The sequence below is a fragment of the Ochlerotatus camptorhynchus genome, unplaced genomic scaffold, assembly GCF_037179485.1.
Source record: "Ochlerotatus camptorhynchus isolate MF236.1 unplaced genomic scaffold, CSIRO-AGI_Acam_v1.1 ptg000026l, whole genome shotgun sequence".
Classification (NCBI taxonomy): domain Eukaryota; kingdom Metazoa; phylum Arthropoda; class Insecta; order Diptera; family Culicidae; genus Ochlerotatus; species Ochlerotatus camptorhynchus.
Window position 1 is genome coordinate 897,023 of NW_027040518.1, and position 20,850 is coordinate 917,872.

General features: G+C 40.3%; 1 protein-coding gene across 1 annotated transcript; it reads left to right on the top strand.

The window, feature by feature from the left end:
• The first annotated feature begins 5,309 nt into the window (after positions 1-5,309).
• On the top strand, positions 5,310-7,200 carry LOC135708134 (tigger transposable element-derived protein 2-like). Its single transcript, XM_065230095.1, has 3 exons — positions 5,310-5,968; positions 6,031-6,048; positions 6,155-7,200. Exons 1-3 carry the CDS (start codon positions 5,506-5,508, stop codon positions 7,198-7,200), a joined length of 1,527 nt encoding a protein of 508 aa, XP_065086167.1. The 5' UTR covers positions 5,310-5,505.
• The last annotated feature ends 13,650 nt before the right edge of the window (positions 7,201-20,850 follow it).

Below are 20,850 nucleotides of genomic sequence, written 5' to 3' on the forward strand. Positions count from 1 at the left end.
TTCAAATATTTTTTTTTTCGATAACTTGGACAATTTCCTAAAAGTCATCCATACAACACATTTTTGTAGGAGTTGTCATTTTTGCATAATATTTTTTTGAAAAAAATCGGCAGAAAATGTTTGGCCCTTCTCAAATGTTAGTCTAGATAAATTTTGGAAAAACTAAGTATGCAAAGTGGCATATTTAGTCAAGGTCCACACATTCAGAAAGTTTCATTGAAATCTGAGAGGGTGCTGCCAGCTCCGAATACGAGTTGGCGCGAAATGCGTCTTTGCGGAGCCAATATTTATTGATTAGATTACAAAATTATCTAAAACTAACGTTAGGGGTTACAAATTGTAACAAATGGGTGGCAGGGTAGGGATTGCGAACTCAAGGTTTGGAAGCAATGTGTTCTTGATCTCGAACTAAGCGACACTCTGATGAAAAAGACAAACATGGGGGTACACCGATGGGCAGCTAACAACTTAGGAGAACACAAGATGGCACTAACTACTAAATTCTCAGATCTATCCGTTTTAAAAACACATAAATTAAATTCAAATAGTCGAGGTCTCGGCTCGCCAAGACATCTCTAACGGGTATCGCGGGTTGTTTTCCTCGGGCCCTGAGGGATATGGATAACTCAGATCTGGCAACACGGTGTAAGGTACATGACCAAACAACGTGCTCGATATCGTGATAACCACTGCCACACGCACATAAATTGCTGCCTGAGAGCCCAATTCGATAGAAATGCGAGTCTAACGAGCAGTGATTGGACATAAGCCTTGATATAACGCGTATAAAGTCGCGGCTCATGTCCAACCCTTTGAACCATGGTTTGTTCAACACCTGTGAGAGAATAGAATGTAACCATCTTCCCAATTCACCATCATTCCATTTTTGTTGCCAACTGATGAGGACTTGCTGACGAGCAATGGAGAAAAATTCGTTGAAGGCAATTTGTCGTTCAAAAATATCGCCTTCCATAGCGCCCACCTTAGCCAACGATTCCGCTTTCTCATTAGCTGGAATTGAGCAATGATATGGGACCCAAGCTAAGGTGATAGTAAAGGAGCAGTTAGATAAAGCACTCAGTTTAGATCGTATTTCAGGCAGGAAATACGAGGAGTGCTCCATCGGCCTCATTGAACGAATAGCCTCCAATGAGCTAAGACTATCCGTAAAAATGAAATAATGGTCAGAAGGTAGGGAGGCAATTCGCTCTACTCCGTAAAATATAGCTGTGAGTTCCGCAACGTACGGAGCATGGTTTCTGCAGTTTATAGGAGGCGCTATGAAATTGATTAAATACACCAAATCCAGTGGAAGCATTTATGGTTGACCCATCTGTGAAAAATCTTTTATCGTTACTTACATGGTGGTACTTGATTGCAAAAATTGAGGGAACAACCATCGACCGATGGTGATCTGGTATTCCATGGATTTCTTGCATCATGGTCAGATCAAAATTTACAGAGGAACTATAGACGGCTTGAAAGCAATCACGATTGGAGATTAATGAAGAAGGACCAACCTCCAGCGTCATGTACTCATAGTACAAACTCATGAATCTTGTTTGAGGATTTCTGTCGAGTAGCTTCTCAAAATTTTCTATTACCAATGGGTTCATTACTTCACAACGGATAAGAAACCGGAAGGACAGTTCCGCGAAACGATCTGTCAGTGGGAGAACACCCGCGAGTACTTCGAGGCTCATCGTATGCGTCGAGTGCATACAGCCAAGCGCGATTCGGAGGCAACGGTATTGAACCCGTTGCAGCTTCAGGATACGTGCCGCGGATTGAAAGCAGAAGCTACCGTACTCTAGATGGTTGTTCGATACAATCTGATCAGATCTTCCGGGTGTGCTCCCTACCAAGTTCCAGTAATTGTGCGAAGAAAATTGATTCTTTGTTGGCATTTTTGTTTCACATACGCAATATGTTTTCTCCACGTGCTTTTGGAATCGAACCAGACACCTAAATACTTAAAAGAAATACTTTGAGAGATTGTTTTACTCATTAGCTGAAGCTGTAACTGTGCAGGATGATGCTTCCTAGAAAAAAACAACAAACTCAGTTTTCTCCGGAGAGAATTCGATACCCAGCTTCACACCAGCCCAAGTAGACAAATTGTCTAAGGTATCTTGCAATGGTCCTTGCAGGTCCGGTGCACTTGGCCCTATAACGGACACAACGCCGTCATCTGCAAGCTGCCTTAGCGAGCAATTTTCATCAGGACACCCATCAATGTCTTTTACATAAAAAATATAAAGAAGGGGGCTTAAACATGAGCCCTGGGGGAGACCCATGTAACTAATTCGTGAAGCTGTCGAGTTTCCATGAGAAAAGCTCATATATTTCGCAGACAACAAGTTGCTCAGCACACATATTTTAAAAGGATAGCTGCTATACAGAATAGACAAAAGTTTATTCTAATTCTAAGGATTTTCTTTACCGAGTATAGGGGAACTGTGGGTAAGACGGACCGGACAGTTGAATGTTTTATAGCTCAACTATTGAATTATTGGGTTTTGTCATTTCCACTCTTAGTTTACGATATTTGATGCATTTTAGAATACACAATTGTTACGGGAGCTGTCAAATGTGACAATGAAATTCAAAATGGCGGCTTCCGATTACAGAAAATCTGTAAAAATACTCTTTATGTAAAAATACTGCCAAATACCCCACAATATGAGAATGATTCCAAACAGTGTGCCGTGTAGGGACCGGAAATTCATGTTTGACATAATTTTCTATTTCCAAGATGGTGGCTTCCGGATACATAAATACTGGGAAATACTGACAAATTACCCATATTATGGGTATTTTTGGAATAAGGGTAACGTGTAAGGACTGTAAATCTATGTCTGCGGCCTTTTGATATCCAAGATGGAGGATTCCGGCTAGAGAAATACTGGGAAATTCTATGAAATACACCTCAATATGGGTATTTTTGGATTCGGTGTGACGTGTAGGGCCCAAAATTCTGTGTCTGACGCCATTTTGAAATTCAAGCAGGTGGCTTACAGCACATAACATATGTGGAACTCGATCATCAAAAATCGACCCCATTTCAGTGATTTCAAGTGGTATAGATGGACATCGATCTGTCAAATTGATTATACCAGCTGTAAAATAAGAAAGGGGATCAAGGGGCTTGTCAATTCATTTAAATAATTCTACCGTGTTTTATAATTCTATGTGTTCCTAGCACTCCTGAACTCATGTCTTACTATTTCCTTAACCATTTATGTGCTTTATTTATAATTATATAGCTAACTTTAATAAATTCATCACCTTGATTCACACAGCAAAACTGTGGTAAACTTAGAAGAAACATGTATGTAACATTTCCTTCTTTGGAGAATTTCTAATTTTTTGGATCCAATTGCATCAAACTTTGATTTCATTAGGTTTCGTAGGAGGAAAAACACGACCACGTAAATTTGGAATTAAGGGCTTACATTTTGAAGTCCAGAGAGAAGCAGCACACCACCCCTCACCATCCCTCTCCAAAGGGGGAGTTTGGTAAAGAGAGATGATAAAACTGATTTGTACCTCGCTTTCTACTCTCTATATGCAATTTTCACATTGCCGTACTTTGAACGGAACTATCAATTCTATACTTTCATCTCCTCATCTAACGTATAAAAATTACCACTTCAGTCTGTTATTTGAAATAGCATCTTCAACTATGTAAATCGTTAACTTCACGCAGAAGTAATACTAAACATATAGCCAAAATCCAATTGTTGTTCGGTCCGACAAAGGTGGCCATTACCTTCTCCTCGTTGACATTCTTTGAAGCTTCTTGTAGCTCCCGTGAAGCTCCAACTAAATTGGTTCCTCGATCGCTAATGATCTCGCTATATGTCGGTTGTTTGCGCAACACATATTGTAAGGTATTTGACTGTGTTTCCAAGTTTTTCTGTATCCGGAACCCGCTATGATGGATTTCAAAATGGCGTCAGACAAGGATTTCTAGACTCTTAACGTCACCCCGATTCCAAAAATAGCCATGTTGAGGAGTATTTGACAGTTTTTTTGTAACCGGAAGCAGCGAATTTGGATGTTAAAATGACGTCAGACGTCGATTCCCTGTTCCTAAACGTCATCAAGATTCCATACTTATATTGTGCTGTATTTGACAGTTTATCGCAGTTTTTATCTAACTGGAAGCCGGCATCTTGCACAATTATGAATTATTACCGACTTCGGTAATTTTCACCAAACTTTCACCAGCTGAACGTTTGGTTAAACTTTGAGCGTAATTTCAAAAGCTGTTTCACTAAATTTTAATTTCAACTCGCTGTCAGCCTTGTTTAAATAATCTAGTCTTGCCATTGTGGTAAAGTTTCCCTTGTTTTGTAGCCTTAAAACTAATGAATTAAAATGCTTGATTTTTAACGAACAGTCCAGCTGTTGAAAGTTTGGTAAAAACTACCGAAGTCGGTGATAATCTCTAAGTGTGGGGATATCAAAATGGCGTCGGATATGGATTTCCGGTCTATACACGACACCCCAATTCCAAAAATATTCATATTAAGGTTCAATTAACTTTGATGCATTTTCGAAAAATTGCTAAAAGCTTGCGTCATTTTGTGTAGAATAGAAAAAGGAATCGAATAGTGCGAGCATTTTGCAAGCTGAACTAATGCGTCGAAAAAAACTGCTCTTCAATTTTTCGAAAAGCATCAAAGTAAATTGAACCTTAAGGGGTATTTCAGTGTTCACTCGGCTGTCGACAAAAGCAGACCACTCTCAACGTCCTCATTGTTCTTCATCAGCAGTTCTTTCGGTCGATGCGTCGTCGACTTTGGAAAGCAACCGTTTAGTGATACTGATGAGTGTGTGATTGCTGACCACGTTTTGCGTCCATTGCTGCAATGGAAGTGCTCTGACCCCCGTTGGCGTAACTGCCATACAATGAAACCACTGGAAGTGGCTCCAGTTCTGATGGAGGAGGTTTTTTGGATAGCGGAAGATAAAGTGTTTATTGTGTTGTACCTTTTGACTATATTTTTAAGATATATTGTATAGTGACCAAGAATCCTCGGCTCTGAAAAGATAATATGTTTGAGCCTTATCAAATAAATTAATTAAAAAGGGGGTATTTGACAGAACTTCCATGTTTTTATTTAACCGGAAGCCACCATCTTTGATCAAAATGGCGGACTCTACACGTCACTCCGATTCCAAAACTACAGTAGCCGTTCGCTAATTGGGGCACGACTGCACCCCAATTATCGAATGGCATTCGCTAATTGGGGGGTGTCGACAAGTATCAAAGTTGACCCGGGGGGCGCTTGACTCGTTTGTTTTGGTTTTCAGTCTTTCGTCTGCTTAACTGATGCTGTGAGCAGCTACTTAGTTTTTGTCTTGCGTGAGTGTAAATTGAGTGAATCGATTGAATATTTTGTTGAGTTATTTCCGGCGCTGGTAAATATTTGTGCATTCATACGTTGTTTGTAATGTTGTAGCAATTATCCTCCTGAAATTTGTTTAGCTTTCACAATGGAAGGAGTATCAGCTTCCAGTTCCGGAGTGGATAATAAGCAAGTCGTGAGACGGAAGCACACTACGCTTACCTTGGCTCAGAAGGTGAGAATAATCGAGGAATTTGAAGCAGGAAACGGTTCCCACGAAATATTAGGCAAAAGGTTTGGTGTCGGAGCATCCTCGGTCGGTCGATTTTTGAAAAATAAGGAGTCAATTCGGATGAAACTAGAAAAATTCAGAGAACATGGCGTGGAAAATCGAAAAACGATGAAGGAGCAGAATTTTCGCTTACTGGAGGAAGCGCTTTACCTATGGGTTTTGCAACAACGTGAGGCTAATATTATTTTCACATTGGATGTGATCAAGGCCAAAGCAGAACAACTGTTCCAATGCTTTCAAGATCTTGGTGTTTATCTGGATCTTACTTTTTTGATTTCGGATGGCTGGGTGCGCCGTTTTAAACAGCGTTTCGGATTACGTGTTTTGGTGGTGGCAGGAGAGAAAGCTTACGCGGATAAAGAAGCGTACCTTAAATTCAAGGAAGTGCTCATGAAGAAAGTATTGGAAATGAATGTGACAAAAGCCCAAATTTTTAATGCAGATGAATCAGCACTTTTCACCAAGCTGATGGCATCACGCACTATCGCATTATGGGACGAGACAGTCGCTTCGGGACGAAAGCTCAACAAAACCCGATTCACATTCATGCCGTGCTCGAACATGGATGGTTCTCTCAAAATTAAACTGATGTTCATTGGGGTAGCCGAGAACCCCCGTGGATTTCCTCGCGGCTTTCAGCAATCATTACCGGTATCCTACTACAATTCCAAAAAAGCTTGGATGACACGTCAGTTGTTCCGTACCTGGTTTTATGACGAACTCATTCCCGCTGTCCGGAAGTTCTCTGCTGAGCACGATTTGGAACCGTCAGCGCTTTTGGTTCTGGATAACTGTACTGCTCACTACGATGGATGCGATGATTTGAAGAGTGATGATGGATTAATTCAAGTGATGTACCTTCCACCAAATGTGACAGCAGAATGCCAGCCGATGGATCAGTCGGTGATCAACGCAATCAAAACCAGGTACAAACGGAAGTTGATGTTTAAGCTTGTTTTGGAAAACGAAGATTTGCCCTTGGAACAACGGCTGAAAAATGTGTCCTTACGGCAGAGTATTGATTGGATTGCTGAAGCTTGGGACGAAATCAGTCAGGTTACCATTGAAAATTCTTGGAAAAAGTTGTTCGATGAGTTTCCAGGTTGTGAATGGAGCATGTCTGAACAGGCGGAGGATCTTTTTGCTGATTTCAAGTCCCTTGTAGCATCAATTGGTGGCATAGCCGGAACAAACACAACCGACGAGCAAATCCAGCTTTGGCTTGAGGATCGAGTAGTAGATTCCAATGGTACAACAGTTTCAATAACCAGCGAAGTGTTCAGAGACGAAGAAATAGTCAGCGCAGTTTTGAATAAAGCAGACGATTTAACTTTCACGGAGGAAGAATGGTTGGATACCATCCCGGAGGCTTTGAACGGAAGTGCCCTTGCTACTGAAAACGAAGAACCCGAAGACATCGATTTTCCAACCGCGATGAAGTCGCTTGATAACGTGATCCAATTCGTACAGAACAATCCCGCTCAGACTTTGAAACTGAAAACCCTGCGAACTGAATTGCTGGAAGCAGAGTGGAAGAGACGCAATCTGTAACTGTTTTGTTTTAATTTGCTTGTTTTATGAATTAAATTGATTTTTTACAAAAAATATTATGTTTTTCGTTATTTTTTATCAATCATTGAAAGACCCCCCAAAAAATATGACATCAAAACGTCAGCATGATTTTGACATCAGATTTTGACGGATGATTGCTTTTTAATTGGGTCGCGCCCCAATTAGCGAACCCCCAATTAAAAAGCGCCCCAACCAGAAAACCCCCAATTAGCGAACTTCCACTGTACCCATATTGTGAGGTATTTGACAGAATTTCTCAGTTTTTCTCTAACTTGAAACCGCCATCTTTGATTTTAAAATGGCGTCAAAAATGGATTTCACGTCACTCTGATTCCAAAATGTCTGACGCTATTTCGAAATCCAAGATTGCGGGTTCAGGTTGCAGAAAAACTTGGAAATCCTGTCAAATGCCTCACAATATGGATATTTTTGGATCAGAGAGACGTGTAGGGACCAAAAATCCATGTCTGTCGCCATTTTGATATCTAGGATGGTGACTTCCGTCTACTGGTGACTGGTTTGAAAATTGCTGCATTCCTGACGTCAAAGAGTATTTATCGCAGTAAGGGTGGCCATTAAAAGTTCATTTCGATTTGGATAACGTCCTCCCGTCACTTCAGAATTGAACCCCCGAATGTACCCAACAAACACGACATCCTTCTTATTCAGCACTTGGACCAGGGAATGATATCCGTTTTTAAAAAGTACTATGTTAAGCCAATCTTCAGATTTATCTTGGACAAACTAGACTCCGACGAGACACTAGAAATTGTGTCCAGTATGTTAGGATCGCGTGTTCTGCACTGAAGAAAAGCACTCTCAATGGCTGCTAGAAGCAAATTTGATCAGCTTGCGTAACAAGAGGGCTAAAAGAAATTGTTATGTACTATATGTATACTAATTCCAGATCTATTTAATGATTCCAACAACAATGACGTCAGTGTTCACTCGGCTGTCGACAGAAGTAGACCACTCTCGATGTATGTCACGCGATCGTCTGTTTACTCGGCAGCAACAATTGTGTGGTCCTCTTCATTGTTCTTCATCAGCAGTTCTTTCGGTTGATGCGTCGTCGACTTTGGAAAGACAATGGAAGCGCTCTGCCCCTCGTTGGCGATACTGTCATACAATGAAACTACTGGAAGCGGGTCCCGTTCTGATGGAGGAGGCTTATTGGATAGCGGAAGACAAAGCGTTTATTGTGCTGTACCTTTTGACTATAGTTTTAAGATTTATTGTAGAGCGAACAATAAAGATAATTCGATTGAGCCTTATCAAATAAATAAGTAAACAACAACAATGACGAAGCATTTACGCGCCATACTCGTGTGCTTGTTATGAAAGTAAATATTTTTTTTTTCTTTCCTTTATTTAACGTCGGTCTCTGTTCCGCAATCTAGTGCCAATCACCGACGGACATCGATTGCCATCCATTGACGGCAATCGAATGTGCAGGAAGGCAGCTTCCACACCTGCGTAGGATATCGCACCCATTCAACACACATGGGCCGGGACCAACGGCTTTACTTCCCTTCCGAAGGAAGACGTGACCAGAGATTTTTATGCCTCAGAAAAATCCCACCGACCTAGGCTGGGATTGAACCCAGACCTATCGGGCTGTTAGAAAGCAGTCACGCTTACCACTACACCACCGGCGCCGGCTTAGAAAGTGAATAATGAAACTAACGATTTAAAATTGGCTCACTACTTGACTAGCCTATTGATCCCGAGTACATCTTTATGCCTGCCCCATTCTAGCCAAAACTCTAGTACTACACTATGTTTGTTTTGATTCGCTATTAAAGTTGTTTTTGATCTTGTTCTCGTAGTGAGTACCAATGCTACCGACGCCAGGGGTATGCTCCTTAACAATTTTTTAATGGATCGTCAGGGTTTCCAAACCCCTTCCTCGGCTTAAGGGAAAGTTTGACGGTCCGAAAAAAAAAATAAAAAATTTGATACATTAATTTCTCTAAAAATATTGGAAAAAATATCAAAAATCCAAGAAAATCAGTTTTTTTCTTGGGGCGGCCCCGGCGTAGTGGTTAGTATCCATACCTCTCACATCAAAGTCACGAGTTCAAAATCTTACCCCCGGATAAGTCACGAATGACCCAAGAGCGTTAAAGTGACTATAACAAAAAAAAAAGTTTCTTTCTTAGATTCTTGAAAACATTTTTATGTAAAAATATTTTTTTTATCTCATCATGAAAAAATATTGAACTCTCAGCAAAACCGAAAAGTTGATGTTTTGTGATTTTTTGAGTCCAACTTTATGCCATAATAAATTACAAAAAATACTTTTGCACGTGAATTTTCTTTAAAAATATGAAAAAATGTGATTTTCTTAGATTTGTATATCTTTTTCCAATAATTTTAGAAAAATCGAAACGTAATTATTTTTTTGGAGTGGTAAACTTCCCCTTAAAGTGTGGCGTATTTTATGATCGTTCCCATACTCCATAAGCCACACGACCTGTCAAGTATAATTTAAGGAGTGGTCGGACAGCAATTTTATGTTTTCAACCATATTAAATGATGTGTAGCAATGTTCAAGGTCCTGTCTCACTGTTCCTGCCTAGTGGGGAACAATGAGATAAAAAAGTACCTTTACATTTCTGGTTGTAACTAAATAAGACTACAACCAATCCATTCCAATACCATTCGAATGAAGGCAAGGGCTTGTTTTTCAAATTTTTGAACGAAAACTGGCCCACTGTTGGCTACTTTCCCCTATTTGCCATATTACACAAAAACGTATATCTTGCTTAGAAGTCTTTGTCTCAACTAAAAATGTGTAGCATAGGCAAAGTGAAACTCATGAAAATTAATTCATTCCCAAATTCATGAATTTATATGCTTCCTCTCGCCACCCACCAATCATGGTAGGAAAATTGCCTCAAAGCTTCCGGGATAATAGCGTCCCTGTTTTGGTCCCCTCCTGGTCGTTTCCAACTGGATGGTTGAAACCCATCAGGACACCTTCCAGTGCAATAACCCTTTCAGTCTGAGGAGGTGGGGAACTGCGCTGCACAAATATGTTTTTCCACTGCCCAATGTACACATTGGCCTATTGGCGCATTGGCACTGCAGCAGCAATTTCAATTCCCGTTTCCGTTCATTGTTTTTTTTTCATCGCCCACAACTCTTTACAGGCAAAAGTGCGGGATATGTATGCCACTGATTACAACACAACCGGGGCACAACATTGCGTACACACAATCGTTTAGCCATTAATTCTGGAACTGCATAGTCTCTGTCGCGTGTCCGATCGGTAGGATTCATTTTTATTCCCTCAACCCCTTTCCGGAGGCTCTTCTGGTCTGGGTCTGGTTGGCTGGCTTCAATATCCTGTTGTGTTCGATTGAGGATTTTTTTTTTCACATTGATATTTATTTTTTTCAATGCGTTGTTGGGCCTCACAATGCAATAACTGAAATCCAAACAGTCTATTGAAACGCGACGAGAATTGTGTGACAGCAGCAGCAGACACATTTATCTGTGCTGCCGCCATCACGCTGGTACTACGATTTAATTGATTCAAATAGAATTAAACTGTAGTGCATAAATATTTTCCAATCACGTGGCATTGTTCAGAAACACCTGACTCGTCGGGTAGACTCGGGGCCTGGGGGAGGGCTGTATTAACAACAATGGTTTATCGCTCAACCTCTTTGACATGGTTCGGAAAAGCAGGCTCAAAAAGGGAACCGGGCTCGGGAAACAGGACATTTTTATTGCTCCTTTTCCGGCGTTCAAACAACGCATTATTAACTCTATTTATGTAATCATTATTTCCATTAGATCAACGATTTATAGTGCCTGAACAAACCGCACGGACATAATGATGTTCATTATGGAACGCGACCCTTGCCTCGTTCAAGCTGACACGTGTGCCGGAGGTGAGTGTTGTTTGCATTCCGAACGTGACATTGATTGGTTGATTGGGTTCCGAATTAATTATCGTTCGATTAAATTTTCTGGAATGCCAGGAAGAGTGAATAAAAATTTAACCATTTCAAAAGCCAGAAAGAAATCAAACATCCAAAATTAACGGGAAAATTTCAACTATCACGCATCGCCACTCAGCGTGCCTGGAATAGAAATTCCGGAGTCTAAACGTACATACATGCTTTCTCATCGTCAACCCTTGAGCTAGTCAGGCTCCAAAAGTCATCCCGCGTCCTACTCGGGAGGGAGTACTCTCGAGAGAAAGAGCAGAAACACCAAACAACTTTGTCTTCATCAATCAATCGAAGTGCTTTGGCCCGTGAAAAACGGCACACCAGAATGATTGTGAAAAATCGTGCAGCGTTCTGTGTGCTGCCTCCCTGCTCTCTGCCCTGGATTCCATCAGTCTATTCACGCTCGAGTGTTCACCAGCTGCGTGTGCAGGGTGGAGAATAGAAAGTCAATTGGATCTAAAATGAACATGCTCATCAGCAGAGACTTATCTAATTTTTGACTCGCTCCGACTCGAGATTTATCGAATCTCCGAACCGCCCCTAGCTTGGCATATAAGGATCGGTAGCATAGTGGTTAACTTAGTGATTAAACGTGGGTTCATTACCAGGCCCGTCTCCTTTCTCAAATTGTCACTATGCCTTATTCGTATTCGCTCCGAGCGAATCCATTTTTTCAGCCTTCCTCCGTAGGACGAAGAAAATCCAATGCGGACGGAATTGAAATTCATAGGACGAATTTGGAATCAGGAAGCAGTGTTAGATTTTTAATAATATCTCAAATATTTGGGATTAGGGTAGAGAACTACTTCGGCCTAATCGCCCATTTTGGGCCAATCGTGCAGAATACTTTAAATAAATCCATGACTTCAGAGTTAACAAGTCAATTATGCGTTTGGTACGATAGGGGAAATGACGGCTTCGGCATGACGGACTATTTTCGGCAACCCAAATTGAAACACTATTTTCACTGGATTTTCTTACGAAAACACTTCGCTGAATGCATGCAAACGATTCTTTATGCTTTCAGCTTTAATTTGACTATATTTTTGCCACTGAGAAAAAGCAATCTAGCAAGGTTTTCTTGAAATGAAACACACGCACTACAAATTGTAGCTGATTTCGAGTTGCCGATAATAGAACAGCAGATTTACATTCAGTTCAAATGGAACGGTTGCCGAAGAAAAACTGGTTGCCGACAATACTCGCTCTCACTAGAGAAGATTGGAGCTTTGTAAAAGCGTTTCAAAACAGTTTTTGACAATTCTTTCGAATGAAATTGTTAGAGCAGCTGGCAGCAAAAGATTGTAAACAAACCAATACTGCATATGTGTGCGTTCCATAGAGAAAAAGGCTGTAGAAAGAAGGTCGCTGCTTAGGTTGCCGAGAATACGTAAATTCCCCTACTTAAGTTAATAAGCTACCGAACGAAGTCAATGAGAACGCGTGATGTGAAGGCTTGCACCCATTATTCTCAAAAACAAAAGAAGCGCTCCGACCGAATCAATTTTTATCTTCATCCGATAGGCCGAAGTAAATTCATTGGCGTTTCAATGCGTTAGGCCGAGTTTAGAATCCGTAGGCCGAGTTTGGCCTCAAGAAGCAGTGTTAGAATTTTGACAATATCTCAACGATTGGTTTCTGTTTATCAAACATTTCGATACATACGGAAAGGTAAATAAACTTGGAAGACATCAGTAATAATAACATTCCGTATGGTGCTAAACTGCGCTAGATTATGAGAGATAAAGTGCGGGTTGTGCTTAATAGGCCGGAAATGGGGTATTCAACCCAAATTATCAAAACCAACGGTACGAATGGAAGAGCAAATACATTCAGAAGCCATCCTTGACAGAATCATTTCATTGTTATATCATCTTCCTTCGACGGATATTAGATTAAAATCCCTACCTTATAACGAAAACTAAAATCTGCTTTGACACAGTGAATCCTGGTCTATATATTTCCAAGACCACTAACACAAGAGCATTTCCAGTGCAAAACGCAAACCGGTTGGACATGAGTGTTATTGATTTGAATGAAACATTGCTCACATGTTCGCTGCTACCAATCCAGAGAAACTTTTGAAAAGACGTATTCAAAAAATTGATTATAAAGGGCGAACACGAAATTATTGTGACACATTCAAAAGGGCATAACTTTTTTACCATTGGGTAAAAATCAACCAAATTTTGCACACTTTCTCATTGATGTGTATTGTGTACATGCTGTCAAACTCGAAGTCGTGTTTTTCGATTCAACGAAAGTGGAGGTGAACCAACGCGAGTTGAGAGAACAAATTCTTTCCAAACACCTGGAATTTCCTGACCTGTCGCACCGGCAGTTGGGAAAAATGTTGAACATTCACCATTCAACTGTCTCCAGAGTGTTGAAGCGGTTCCAGGAGCGGTTGACGTTGGACCACGGCAAAGGAGCTGGAAGAAAACCGGGACCGGAGAACAAAAAGACGGAGGGAAAGGTGAAGCGGATGATTAAAGCAAATCCCAACGACGAAGCTCCGCTATTTTGGCCAGATTTGGCATCATGCCACTATTCTAAAAGTGTCCTGGAGTGGTATGAGGCCAATTCTGCCCATTTTGTTCCAAAGGACATGAATCCGCCAAACTGTCCGGAGCTGCGCCCGGTGGAGCATTACTGGGCAATAATGAAGCGGGAACTTCGGAAGAGCAAGAAGACAGTCAAAGACGAGAAGGACATGTTTAGAAAATGAAAAAAAAAAAACTGAGAAACTGGTACCGGATGACACTGTAAAGACTTTGATGGAGGGCATCAAGCGAAAATGAGTTCAATTTTACACTCAAGGCTCCATCGATTAACTTTTCTTTTGATTTTTGAAGTAAATATATGTATAAAACTACCCTAAAATTTTGGTTTGATTCTAAACATTATAAGAAAATTGGCATGACATTTTCGGGGTCGCAATAATTTCGTGTTCGCCCTTTAAATTTAAAACAATCATAACACGAAATATTTGATCTGATCAAAATGACATCTGAAAAAAGTTGTACGTAACAATAAAAACAAAAAGTTCTATGGGAAAAAAAATCTTTGAAAAAATCTCAAATGTTGATTTTCTCAAACCCCTCCCCATTCTACTTTTTTTTTTTTTTTTTTTTGTTAATATAGCTGAAATAATGTTCGAAAATTTGGTAAAGAGTGTTATCTGCGTCAAGAAAATTCTATATTTTTTTAAATTTTTACTGGCTTTTATAATATAACGAAATTACATATTTATTATTTAAATAATCATGCATTTATTAAATTATATCATCCCTTGTTGAAATTCTTCGTCATCGTGATCTGAAACTATGCAATACCAGCGCTGTCCACGTCTGAATGCTGGTCAAGAAAGGAATGGGTAGGAATATGTTGACGTAATACTCGCTTTAATGCAGTGATGGGCAAAACACCGGTACAGCACCGGTACGGTTTTCTAAAGCATAACCAATGTGCTGATCTGTTGTACCGAGTGTATGGTGCTGCTGTCGGTTCGGTTTGGTAGTTGCAAGTAACACCGCACCGTGTTCACCAGTTCGCTGCACACGGTGCGGTTCTGATTTTCCAGTACCGTAGTTCTGTGTTCACAAGGATGATGTTTTGAATTCAAGAACCGATCCGGTACTGTTGTGTGTTTATGTGCGTGGTGCGCATTATTCAGAATTGCCAGTGATGGCAGATAACTAAACAGAAATTGTATTTGATGAATAATATAATGCAGTGTCAAGTCGAAATAGCGGTTTTTGAATACAGAAAAACTGTGAATTCAAATGATGTATTACGCAATGTGGGTATTTCCAGAATCGGTGTGACGTGGAGATCGGAAATCGTCAACCAACGCCACCTTGAAATCCAAGATGGCGGCTTCCGGTTATAGAAAAAAATTTAAACACCTTTAAACACCTGTCAAATACCTTTCAAAATGGGTATTTCCGGAATCAGAGTGACGTCTTGAGACCGGAAATCAATGTCTGACGCCATTTTTAAATCCAAGATGGTGGCTTCCGGTTATATTAAAACTGGGAAATAATGCCAAATATCATTCAATATGGGTATTTTTGGAATCAGAATGACTTATATATACCAGAAATCAATGTCTGACGCCATTTTGAAATCCAAGATGGCGGCTTCCGGTTGTAGAAAAACTGGGATATAACGCCAAATATCCTTCACTATGGGTATTTTTTAAATCAGGATGACGTATATATACCGGATATCAAAGTCTGACGCCATTTTTATATCCAAGATGGTGGCTTCCGGTTATATAAAAACATTAAAAGCTGGGAAATAATGCCAAATATAATTCAATATCGGTATTTTTGGAATCAGGATGACGCATATATTCCGGAAATCAATGTCTGACGCCATTTTTAAATCCAAGATGGTGGCTTCTGGTTACATAAAAACTGGGAAATAATGCCAAATATCCTTCAACATGGGTATTTTTGGAATCGGGATGACGTATAAAGACCGGAAATCAATGTCCCTCTTAAAATACAAGATGGTGGCTTCTGGTTGTAGGAAAACTGGGAAATACTAGCAAATACCCTTCAATATAGTTATTTTTGGAATTGGGATGAGGTCTAGAGACCGGAAATCAATTTCAGACGCCATCTTAAAATCCAATATGGCGGCTTCCGGTTGCACAAAAACTAGGAAATTCTGTGAAATGCCCTTCAATATGGTTTTTTTTTCGGAATCGGTGTGACGTATAGAGACCGGAAATGGATTTCCGAAGCAATCCTGAAATCCAAGATGGCTGCTCCTGGTTGCAGAAAAACTGGGAAATACTGTCAAATATCCTTCAGGACGGGTATTTTTAGGAAACGACGTAGAGACCGGAAGTATAGGGAAATACTGTCCAACATCGTTTGACATGGGTATTTTCGGAATAAAAGTGTTATATTGACTTAAAGTTCTCTACTTGTGGATGTATTGTTGATTTTCGTCTTTATTAGTGATCTCATTACTCTAATTGAAAAGATTAGCATTCAATTTCACAAACAACACGTTAGCCAGGTTGACGTCGGTTAGTCTCAATCGCCTGTCAGTTAAAATTACACTTAGGGTACTGAACGCCCTTTCGACAGTTTTTATACAACCGGAAGCCGCCATCTTGGATTTAAAGATGGCGTCAGACATTGATTTTCGGTCTTTATACGTCATAATATTACCAAAACTACCCATATTGAAGGATATTTGACATTATTTTCCAGTTTTTAAATAACCAGAAGCTGCCATCTTAGATTTCAAAATGGCGTCAGACATTGATTTCCGGTCTTTATACGTCATCCCGATTCAAAAAATACCCATATTGAAGGGTATTTGCTAGTATTTCCCAGTTTTTCTACAACCAGAAGCCACCATCTTGGATTTCAAGATGGCATCAGACATTGATTTCCAGTCTCTATACGTCATCCCGATTCCAAAAATACCTATATTGAAGGATACTTGACATAATTTCCCAGTTTTTATATAACCGGAAGCCGCCATATTGGATTTCAAGATGGCGTCAGACATTGATGTTCGGTCTTTATACGTCATCTCGATAACAAAAATACTCATATTGAAGGATATTTGACATTATTTCCCAGTTTTTATACAACCGGAAGCCGCCATATTGGATTTCAAGATGGCGCCAGACATTGATTTTCGGACTTTATACGTCATCTCGATACCAAAACTACCCATATTGAAGGATATTTGACATTATTTCCCAGTTTTTCTACAACAGGAAGCTGCCATATTGGATTTCAAAATGGCGTCAGACATTGATTTCCGGTCTTTATACGTCATCCTGATTCCAAAAATACCCATATTGAAGGATTTTTGACATTATTTCCCAGTTTTTCTACAACCGGAAGCCGCCATCTTGGATTTCAAGATGCCGTCAGACATTGACTTCGGGTATGTATACGTCATCCTGATTCCAAAAATACCCATAGTGAAGGGTATTAGGCATTATTTCCCAGTTTTTCTAAAACCGGAAGCCGCCACATTGGATTTAAAAATGGCGTCTGACATTGATTTCCACTCTCTAAACATCACCCCGATTCCAAAAATACCCATATTGAAAGATATTTGACATTATTTCCCAGTTTTTCTATAACCGGAAGCCGCCAACCTCACCCTGATTCCAAAAATACCCATATTGAAGGGTATTTGCTACTATTTCTCAGTTTTCCTATAACCGGAAGTTGCCATATTGGATTTCAAAATGGTGTCTGACATTGATATCCGGTCTAAATTGGTCATCCCCATTCCGAAAATACCCGTACTGAAGCGTATTTGCTAGTATTTTCCTTCAACCGGAAGCCGCCATCTTGGATTTCAAAATGGCGTCAGACATTGATTTCCGGTATTTATACGTCACCCCGATTCCAGAAATACCCATATCGAAGGGTATTTGACAGGATTTCTCAGTTTATCTGCAACAGGATGCCGCCTTCTGGATTTCAAGAAGGTATCGGTTATCGATTTCCAGACTATAGGCGTCACGCGGACTCCAAAAATACCCATATCGAAGGGTATTTGTCAGACTTCAAAATGATTTCTAGTTCCTTCGCTACCAATATTGTCTATCAAAATATTTGGCAATTGAATTAATAACTGTCGCTTGGTACAAATATTTTACTCACCTTTTTGGGAGCACTGCTATTTAATTCTTGCCAATGTTCCGAACCAAGAACGGTATACCCGGTTTTGGTAACATATAATTGAATCCTGCACACGGTTTAAATCTCGTGTACCAAAACCAAAATTCTAGCACACCGGTTTTCGGTTTTCAAGCTGCGGTTCTGAACATCATCTCGAAAACCGGCACACGGTTTTGATTTAGAACACACTGGTACACTAAAACTCAACCGAACCAGGGTACACGCTTACATAAACACAGGAGTATTTTTTGAACACGAACCAGCACACGGTGCGCACCGGTTGGTTCAGTTGCCCATCACTGTTTTAATGAAAGACGAGAACACCTCTGCATATCCATGATAAATCACTTGGATGTAGGATAAATGAGTTAAGATCAACAAGTCTTTTCAAAAACTCAAATATTACTTCTTTTACATATCTGTCGCTCTAGCTGAATTTAATTACGCTTTATATCATATTGCTAAAACAAATCCGATTTAAAGTATAACTCCATAAAGTGAAGGAGCTTGGGATTGAACCCATGATTTTCTACTCAGTAATCAAGGTTGCCTCAGTGCCACCGAGCTCCTTATTTCACAAAACAATGACGACTTCTTCTTCAAATTGCTCTGACTAGATTTCGATACTGACGGCGTCCTCATCATCGTTGGTAAAAACTAGTCTTTAGAATGATTAGTTATAGATTTCCGATCAACACGTGCTTCCTAAAAGTTGAACGTACTCGTTCCTCCAACCGAATTTCAATACGCTTTATCTTATATTGAGAATAAATCTGATTTACACTAAAACTCTAAAATGTAAATATTGAACCCATAATTTTCTACTCAGTAAGCAAAATTGGTCGCCACTAGGCCACAGAACTCCATATATCACAAAACAATTACGATCATGTTCCCGTTCAACTTGCTGTTACTGGATGTCGGTGCCGGCGGTGACCTCACCGACGACGACTTCGATTATTTGCAGAGATCGAAGTTATCGCTGATGTGTAAAGATAAACGGTTCTTTTCAGTTGTACAGAGTATGAAATGATAAAGCATAGAGCGAATATTGTTCAAGTAAAACAATTCTCTCAAGAAAGCAACCATGATAATTTCTTCTCATTCGGCAGTGACATAGATAATTTCGTTTTGATATTGGCATTTTTTCCCGGTGATTGTGAGTTTTCACTTTTCCTGAGATCCCGATTTTCAGCTCGTGCTGTATGGGTATGGGTATGGATATGATAAAGACAACTAAAACTAGTACTGCCGCAAATCAAAAGCCAGTATCGCTGAAAATACCACCCGTACAGGCACGAGCTTGGTTCTGTCCAGCGTTGCCAGACATACCAATTTATCGGTATTTATCCCGATATTCGAACTAAATACCGATACACAGATAAGGTTCCTCAGAATACTGATTTTTGAGATTTTATGCCGATTTATACCGATTTTTTTTTTAAATAATCAAAATTATTATTGCCTGCCGGAGCTTGAATTTCGGAGAAATTTTTTGTGAGAGGCTTTTTGAATACCTCATATTTTTGAACCTTCAAAATTCTAAAAAATAATCTTCAAAGATGGCTTATGCTTGATACTCTTGCGGCTAATGTTTGCATTTCCTCCTTTTGATTAGCTACCCATCAATGTAGAAATAGGCGATGTAATTATAGGGCATCGAAAAATATTTTTGAAACATTATTGAACTTCCGGAAGTTTTTCTTAATTTTTAAACTTCCTGAAGTTTCCTCCAATTTTCCCAAGAATTTTTTTCCACCTTACCTTGGAAGCTTCTTCAGCCTTTGCTCGAATGATTCTTTCATCTTTTCCCGCCTGTTTTTCCAACTTTCGCGGAACTTCTTAGATTTTCATTGCGGATCCACACTAGCTTCAGGAACGTTTATGAATTTCTGAAACTTCAGAAAAGTCCCGACTTTCGTGTAAGTTTAGATTAATTAAAGACAATTTCATTAACTTCTGTTAAAATTCGATAACCCGGAAATTTCAGAAAATCATATCATCATAAATATTTTGGAAACTTCACAAGTCCAAAGAACTTCAGAGAAATTTAATGGTTTTTAGAAGCTCAGAGAACATCAGGACAGATCAATTAATTTTAATGGAATTGCTGAAATTTTACAGAATTGCGTCAACGCTCTGAGCGGCAAGCGGCGATCTACTCCACCTACTATCCAAGTTCATGGCTCCTCTATCTCAGAACCGAAGGACATCGCCGACGAATTAGTAAAATATTTTCAGTGGCTACGGCAGCGATTTCATCCAGCGCGTCAAACCTTCCACAAGCAGCATTCGCGACATGCGAATTCCACCTGATGTTCCTGCTCTCCAGATCAACGAAGATCTTACATTCCGGGAGCTTCCATTTGCCCTCGGCAGCAGTAGTGGTGAATCTGCCGCGCAGGACGAGATTGGATACCCGGTGTTAAAAAACCCTCTCCCTCGACGGAAAAACGCCCTCTTCAACGATCTATGGCTCACTGACTCGTATCCGGACCTCTGGAAACAAAACTTGTTTGTACCCATTCCGAAGAACAGCACGGCAAGTGAAGAAGCCTCCTCCTTTAGGCCGATTGCGCTCACTTGCTGCGCGGCAAAACTGATGGAGAGAATGGTAAATCGTCGTCTTAAGCAGTTCCTGGATTCAAACGGCTTCCTTGACAAACGGCAGCATGCGTTCCGGCAAGGACACGGCTCCTCCACATACTTTGCAGCCCTCTGGAAAGTACTTAAGGAAGTCACCATGCGGAGTTAGTCTCCCTTGATATTTCAAAGGCGTTCAACAGGATATGGACACCTGGTGTCATCAGGCAGCTCATCGGCTGGGGCCTGGAATGTCACATCACACATTTTGTACGGAATTCCCTCCTTGATCGTACCTTCCAGGTGACTGTCGGGAACACTCGCTCGGATCCGTTCCCCGAGGAAACTGGAGTGCCCCAGGGATCCGTCATAGCGGTCGACTGCCCAAGAACGTGCACGTAATCGTTTAT